This window comes from Stenella coeruleoalba (genome assembly GCF_951394435.1).
Source record: "Stenella coeruleoalba genome assembly, chromosome: 19".
NCBI lineage: Eukaryota > Metazoa > Chordata > Mammalia > Artiodactyla > Delphinidae > Stenella > Stenella coeruleoalba.
This window is the reverse complement of record NC_137165.1, coordinates 41,138,561-41,146,842: the sequence shown is the minus strand read 5'-3', so window position 1 is coordinate 41,146,842 and position 8,282 is coordinate 41,138,561. Positions and strand designations below refer to the sequence as shown.

Here is an 8,282-nt window from a genome sequence, read left to right as displayed (position 1 = left end):
AGAGTAGATCACCAGGTCTCAGGCTGTACACTGAGAAATGAAATTCAAAGAGAAAGCTTTTTTGAAAAGGAAAGAGCTAAAACTCCTGGTTGATGTGCAGGGCAGAAACCCAGTCTCATGATTTGGGGGTCAGAGCGACCCTCTGTCCTTTTTGTTTTCACTGTAAGCAGCAGGGTTGTGTTGTGTATAGAAGGCACTGCAGACCCAGATCCTATCTTGGCCATCTCCTGGCTGTGTAGCCTTGAATAAGTCACTTAACATCCTCACCCTCCGATTGCTCTTCTGTAAAACGGGATAAAAATATTCACTTTAAGAAGTTGCCACAAAGGTTAAAAATAATGTCTGTAGTTCAACTGCCCAATGTCTAGAACATATTAAGTACACAATAACTACTAATGATTCAAACAAGGACAAGATCAGAAAAAAACGCTTGTAACGCCGGTGATAGTTTAAAGGAATCCGTATAATGCTGGGGCCCCTGGCATTTCCACTTAACAAGTTTCCATTCTCTCAAGGAATGGAACAAATGGATGGATCATGGCCCCTCTCTTCAAGCTGAGTCTGCATTGGATGGCTGCTTCCTCTCTATATCTATTGTGAATGAGAATATGTAAATTCTGCAAATTTCTTGCTTAAAAACCCCTTTATTTAGACATCCCACTTGCTTGCTCTTTGTGAAGTGTATAAGTTAGGAGAAAATATGTCCCTTGGCCTATCTCCCTTCTATGAAAAGGTAAAAGGAAGTTGTAGTTGGATTTCACTCTGAGTTCATCATTCCTGTTCCTAGGAAAGTGATAAAAAAAAAAAAGGGTCACAAGATCCTCCCATTTGCCAGAACTGATACTCTAGAGGTCTGACATGGGCTTCAAGTGCAACCTCTCTGCATTTGCCCCCAAATCACCAGTGGGCACAGCTGGCTCTAGCAGTTCACAGGACTATCCACAGAATTGAAGAACCTCACCTTCAGGGAGGCTGGAGTCAGAGCAGATAATATCTGGATATTTGGGGGTTAAGGGGTTGAGGATACGAGCACTGATACAATTTCCATAAACAAAAAGATCAATTGTTTTTTGATACACTAGCAAAGTTGGCGGTAGAGTAATGAACTACCAGACAAGGCTCCTGATTTCATGGAGTTTACTAGGAAGGTCAAACTTCATGTAAAGGAAGACCTGCTGGAAATACTATCATAGTCTACTCAAAAATAGCATTTTTCAATGTTTAAGAGGTCTTCTTTCTGAATCAGAAAAAGAGAAACTGGGCTTCCCTGGTGGCGCAGTGGTTGGGAGTCCGCCTGCCGATGCAGGGGACACGGGTTCGTGCCGCGGTCCGGGAGGATCCCGCGTGCCCGGAGCGGCTGGGCCCGTGAGCCATGGCCGCTGAGCCTGCGCGTCCGGAGCCTGCGCTCCGCAACGGGAGAGGCCAACCGCAGAAAAAAAAAAAAGAAAAAGAGAAACCATGCAACAACCTAATGACAAGACTTTCAAATCTTTGAAAATTTAAATTCCGGTATCAATCTGGAAAATGTGTTTGTTCCCCACCTTCCACCAGTGCGTTTCACAACAGTTTCGGAAACGATATTCTGCCAGAAGATACACTACATCATGATCAGATGGTTTATACTGAGTTTTCGAAAGGAAACAGGTAGGAAATATGAGTGAACTTTAAGAAGCTTAAGACTTAGAAAGAAATATTCATTACTTTATCCATTCAGCAGTCACTCTTTGCTTTCCTAATGTGCATAAGACACTGGGCAGTGCTGAGAATACAAGCAATGGAATAATTCGGAGACGAAAAATTCCTTATGACAACCTATCTGTACTCCACCCAGATTTCTTCTTTCTATCACAAATATGTAATGGGAACAATTATTCAATTAGTTCTATACCAATGAATTGTCAATGTGCGTAAACCATTTTCTTGTTGAGCTGGCCAAAAAAGGTTGGGGGGAGGGGAGACATATTTTGAATGGAGAGAGTGAACTTTTCAACGGCAACACCCATTCGGTGACCTATAAAAGGTTAGCCTTCCTGTCTTGCTGACACTGCACCATCCCTGGCTGTGGGTCTCTCGAGAAGCACCATGTCACTCTCCGCGCACACCTCTGGGATGCCCCAGTGGCTGTCCTCCCAAAGTGTGACACTGGGCAGAGCCAGGGGCATTTCTGCCTCAAGCATTGGAAGCAGCTACGGGGGAAGTGCCTTTGGCTTTGGAGGCAGCTATGGGGGAGGCTTTACAGCTGCTTCCATGTTTGCTTCTAGTTCCGGCTTTGGTGGTGGCTCTGGAAGTTCCTTTGCAGGAGGACTGGGCGCTGGTTATGGAGGAGCCAGGGGAGGTGGCTTTGGGAGCCTGGGGATTGGATTTGGGGGAAGCCCAGGAGGGGGCTCTCTAGGGATTCTCTCTGGCAACGATGGAGGCCTTCTTTCTGGATCAGAAAAGGAAACTATGCAAAATCTTAATGACAGATTGGCTTCCTACCTGGATAAGGTTCGAGCTCTAGAAGAGGCTAACGCTGACCTTGAAAACAAAATTCGAGAATGGTACGAAATACGAGGATCTGGAGACCCACCGAATGATTATAGTAAATATCAACTGTTGATCGAAGACCTCAGGAATAAGGTAACAAAATGGCTTTTTAGAGGGGCTTTGGGAATTATGTTTTACTTTTCTTTTTTGCTATTTCAATATTTTACAGTCATAAATCACCTAAAACTTAGATATCTTTCCATTCAACTGTATTTGGAATAATTTCTCATCTTAAGATATTTAGTTTCATTTTATCATTTACCATAAAGTGATTGTTTTTTACACTACCCTTTCTGGGGGAAATGTATGTTTCTTAATTTTTAAATAATATTCTCTATACATATTTTCTTTTAAAAGTTAACTGCCTTAAACCCTTAATAAAATAGCATTATAACATCACCTAAAATTTTCCTGTCAAAGATATATTTGCAGAACACTGTCTTGTACGACCTCACTTTGTGTGTCTTCCCCTGTTTGGCCAGATCATTTCTGAGAGCACTGCAAACGCCCAGCTGCTCTTGCAGATCGACAATGCGAGACTGGCTGCCGAAGACTTCAGAATGAAGTGAGTAGACTAAAAGAAAGACTGATGATGGTTGACAGGCCCCAGGATCTCTTCTTTTTCTCTATTTTCCTGCCTTCATTGACGGCAAATATTTCCAACCTTCTGCAGTTCACATGCTCCATGCATTTAATGTTTTGGTAAATTCACATTGGGCATTCTATCAGAAAGTAACGAGATTCAAACACAACTCACATTACACGTCCTTAGTTGTAAAGTACTTAAACCCAAGGCTACGGATTTTCATATTCGACATTTGTTATTGACTCATGTTGCGACATGATAATTCCACCAGAGTCCTAAACCTCAGTCTTCCATGCATCCAAATGAATGAATAATGTTTTTGCCTGGGCGCTAAATGAAGTGACCTTTTTCCCGATGACACATACAACTAAAGCATTAACCAGGCATTTATTTTTATATTGCCTCCTCCTTTCCCATACACCACCGTCAGACATAAGGAGAGAATACTAACGTCCTTTTTGCTCTGCAAAATTTCCTCACAGGATGTTGCAGTGGTGATGATCCTGAACCTTAGTACGAGTCACTAAAGAAGTATCACTGTTTTTAAATTAAACCATGAATAAAGGTTAAGCAAGATGACTAATTATTATCTAATTTTCAACCGCTTTTAGGATTCCATCAGAAACTCCACCTAGAGAGGGGCTGCTACTTACTGTTCATAGCCAAGGCAGCCAGCCAGACGGGAAGAGGTAGCCTGGGATGCGGTGCTACTGCGGTTCATCGCTGGTAGAAAAGTATCACTTCCTAATTTTTTCACTTCTCTCCCACTGAGTAGCAACCTGTCATTTAAAAAAAGGAAAAGAAAAAGTTAGAAAAGCAAAAACAGTCTCATGCATTACAATGCTGCTAAATTTATATGCAAAACAGCCCTGAAGATCGCAGGGGGCTTATTCAAATGGGTGTGTTGATTCCCTGGACTGTTTTGCACTTGGTTTTCAGATACGAAAATGAGCTGGCCCTGTGCCAGAACGTGGAGGCTGACATCAACGGTCTGCGCAAGGTGCTGGACGAGATGACCCTGGCCAGAGCCGACCTGGAGATGCAGATCGAGACCCTGAATGAGGAGCTGGCCTACCGGAAGAAGAATCACGAAGAGGTGAGCCAGAAAGCACAGTTCTCTAAGCTGCTTTTTTCTACCAGACTCAAAAATTACAATTTCAAATTTATAAACCTGGAGTTAGAAGAGATATGCATGATACACTATCCCCCTGTTAAGATGACCATTTGTTTTGAAGTTGTGGTGGTGGTTTCTGTTAAAGTTTCACACGTGAGAGGCACTTTTTGTCATTTTCATCATTTGGTAAGGACAATCAGAATTTTAATTGTCCTGATTTAGTGATTTCTTAAAATATAGTATTTTTATTCATTAGCTGGGGAAAAAATGTTAAAAGGCTGACTTTGCGCTATCTAGTGAAAAACGCTCTGGAAGGATTGAAGAATTAATCTTTTAGTCATAGAAAATAAAAGGAGATACTTATCAAGAAAAAGATATAGTATTTTTAAAGTTCAAAAATAAAAGTCTACCAATAATACAGACTGTTATATATGTTAGAGAAATGAATTATACCCAGTGTAATACACACATGGAACTCTGATATATCGCAATGTATATAAGTAATCATGCATGACCCTGGCACTAGGCTCCTAAAAAGCTTTCCACTGTAAAGCAATGACTATGGTACAAACAGTGGGCAAGCCCAGGGACCGTCTGCAGCCCTCGGTTTGGCAGCTGTAGTTGAAAACCCCGGGTACCTTTCCACCAGGCCTTCCCTTCTTGTAAAGGTTGTGGAGCCCCAAGAAGCGGGGCCAACTCATCCATCAGGCATGGTAGGCACGGCACCCAGGACCCGTGGTGAGTTTAGGGGCCCGTGAAAGTGTCTTAAGTTCTTTCAAAATCAGAATAAAAATACGAATTTTAGGTTAAAAATGTTTGAATATATTATATTGATAGGTTTGTCTTTATACCAACTATGTTTAGTGGAAGAAGAGGCCCACGAAAGTGACAATGGGCCCCTGTGCCCCTCTCTCTCACTCGCTGTCCCCAGGAGCTCCAAAGCTTCCGGGCCGGCGGCCCAGGCGAGGTCAGCGTAGAAATGGACGCTGCCCCCGGAGTGGACCTCACGAGCCTCCTTAACGACATGCGGGGGCAGTATGAAGCCGTAGCCCAGCAGAATCGGGAGGATGCGGAAGCCTGGTTCATTGAAAAGGTACCACTAACAAAGACAAAAGGCGTTGATACACTTGCATTAAAGACCGGGGAGAGGCGCAGGGCTGGCTCACGTCCCCTCCCCCCTCTTTGCTGTGGCAGAGCGCCGAGCTCAGGAAGGAGATCAGCAGCAACACCGAGGAGCTTCAGTCCAGCAAGAGCGTGGTCACCGACCTGCGGCGCGTGCTTCAAACCCTGGAGATCGAGCTCCAGTCCCAGCTCGCCACGGTACGGCGCGCGCCAAAAGACGCGGCTTCCTTTCGCCTTGCAAAGGAAATGTTGCATCCAAATTAGTAAGGCCATTGGCTGCCTTCCGCATTTCGGTCCCCTCCATTGTTACGTCTGTGCCATTTCCCTCCCCCGTGCAGAAGAAATCCCTGGACGACTCGCTGGCCGAAACCGAGGGCGACTACTACAGCCAGCTGTCCCAGGTGCGGCAGCTCATCGGCAACGTGGAGGAGCAGCTGCTGCAAGTGCGCGGTGACGCCGAGCGCCAGAGCGCCGACTACCAGCTGTTGCTGAACATCAAGGCCCATCTGGAGCTGGAGATCGAGACCTACCGCCGCCTGCTGGACGGAGAAGCCCAAAGGTGAATAGATAACTGAGGCTGAAAATAACCTCAATGGCTGACGGCCCGTGGACACTGATGCAGTCTGGGGGCAATAGAAGTGGGAAGGGTTCTTTAGTTGACAGAAAATAACACATCTAGTAAAGACATGCCTTAGATTTGTTAAATGCTCTACATTGTGCAAAGTGTTGTCACCCGTTATCTTCCCTGATAAAAGTTAATAAAATGCTGGGATGGACAATGGCATCGCAGACAGAGGCATACTGCAGATGAGTATTAGAAAAATCAACCGTCTGAGTTCTGATGTTAATGCCCCGATGCTGAGAATGACATCAAATCACAGCCACGCAATCACCTCAGACCTACTGTAGCGAACTTTCCAGAAGTAATAACAGCCCGCACTAGTGGGAAGAATTCAGGACTGTAAATCAGGAAACCAGATCTTCCATTAGTGGCCAGTTTGCTTCACTTTAAGAGCCCATTTTAGGCAGGGTTGGAAAGCAAAGGTGCACTGCACCAGCTGATTACTCTCAGGGTGCATCGTTCCATCATTCTTAATCAAGAAATGTATAATACTTTCTCCAGTTGGTCATTTTTTAAGCTCAAATAGCAAATTCCTTATTCCCTCTCGTTCCAGAAAGCATCATGTGATATCAACTCCCTTGTTTTCTTTACAGTGACTGTTTGGATGAAAGTTCCTCTGGGACAGCCTCCAACTCTCAAGCACCGTCAACTGATTCCTCCAAAGGTAGGCAGATTCCCTAAGAAGCACTTGGAATAAGTCAGAATCACATCTGTTGATGACCAAAACTGTAAGATCTCATTGAATATTGCAGTGTTATTAACTAATTTAAACTTAAAGTATATTTGTATTCAGAGCAAAGAAAAAATATTTATGCATTCCTGCAGAAAAATGAGTAGTCTGTTCTGTGGTAAAACTTTTGGCAAGCTCAGGAAGGAAAAAAAAATCTACAAAGTATTATGAGAACCATAAACACTTTTTAAATTTTAAGTAGAAAAATATTTTCATTTGTGCACAACACTGAATACATTTTATTAAATAAAATGCATTTCGTTTAGAATGCAAAAGTCACTTTTGAAAGTTGAAATTTGATGGACTGTATCAGTCAATACCTAATTTAGAAGCTTAAGTTAAACAACCAATTGTAGATGAGTATTTGAAACACTAACTTTTGCCCTCTTTGTTCCATTTTTATCTTTAGACCCTACCAGAGCCCGAAAAATCAAGACAATTGTGCAGGAAGTGGTGAATGGTGAGGTGGTCTCCTCCCAAGTTCAGGAAATTGAAGAAATAATATAAAATTTCACAAGATCTGCCCCATGATTGTTTCCTTAGGAACAAGAAATTTACAAGTAGAAATTATTCCTTTTAGAGCAAGATGATACTGCTCTAGATGATACCGGTCACAAAAGCATTCAATCTCGATTTCTGTTTGTTTGATTTTCTTTGGATTCCCTATTCACTTTGAGCCTTTTTTGGCCTTCTGAAACAAAATTTAATTACAAATAGTTGTGGAAATGTTGGTCTTTATAACAAATCAAAATTGCCTTACCTCTTCCTGGACCTAGAGTAGTCTTTTAATAAACTTTCTTCTAGTGACCTGGAACATATTTTTAATCACCGGACTTTGATCAAGTAGCATGTTTTTAAAAAGTTAATCTTAATAAAAGATGAATGGTAATAATGTGAAGTGTGTACCTCCTTGACTCCAACAATAGTGTCAAGGGCATAGAGAGAGGTTTGTGAAATACTGATTATTAGTATTAGATAAACACTGAGATAAAGATGTTGAAGTGGGAGATTAAGTTAAGAAGATTCTTTTAGAAGTTCTTTCCTTTTTACATCAGCCCATCAAGGTTACAAAAAAAAATTGTACTGTGCACTACACGGGATAACATTTGTCCTGTTCTTTTCCTAGCACTTTCTTTCATTCAATCAAGAAACACTAATGAACTCCCATAGTGTGCCCAACTCAAGCCTCGAAGGTGAATAAAGATATGGTCCTTGCCTGGAGGAGTTCCCAATTGAGGGCAGAGATAGACATCTACTGGGAACAGTGATACAGTGAGATAGGGCGGATGGAAGTTCAAAGGACGCTTGGAGGAAGAAAAATTTGTGAGGAGGCAACCAAATGCTTCATACAGAAACCAACCAGGCAGAGAAGGGAGAAAGGGAACAGAGGAAGCACATAAGAAAGGACACAGGGGCGTAAACAAACACTGCTTTGACGGCCTTCCTCCTATTGGGCACCAGCAAGGCCCAGGGTGGGGTTTCTATTGGGGTGGGGTAGACCCACAAGTCGATAACAGATGTCATGTTCTGGGTTGGGGCAGAAGGTGGCCAAAGTCTAAGCCTGAGTAGACTGTGGTTCAAT

The 8,282-nt window shown here is 42.9% G+C and overlaps 1 protein-coding gene across 1 annotated transcript; it reads left to right on the top strand.

Annotated features, from left to right (window-relative positions):
* Positions 1–1,847: 1,847 nt before the first annotated feature.
* On the top strand, positions 1,848–7,543 carry LOC307177581 (keratin, type I cytoskeletal 12-like). The gene is made up of 8 exons (XM_079904856.1): positions 1,848–2,619; positions 3,009–3,091; positions 4,052–4,208; positions 5,158–5,319; positions 5,421–5,546; positions 5,687–5,907; positions 6,564–6,634; positions 7,110–7,543. The coding sequence occupies exons 1-8, from the start codon at positions 2,083–2,085 to the stop codon at positions 7,205–7,207; spliced, it is 1,455 nt and encodes a 484-aa protein (XP_079760982.1). The 5' UTR covers positions 1,848–2,082; the 3' UTR covers positions 7,208–7,543.
* Positions 7,544–8,282: the final 739 nt, after the last annotated feature.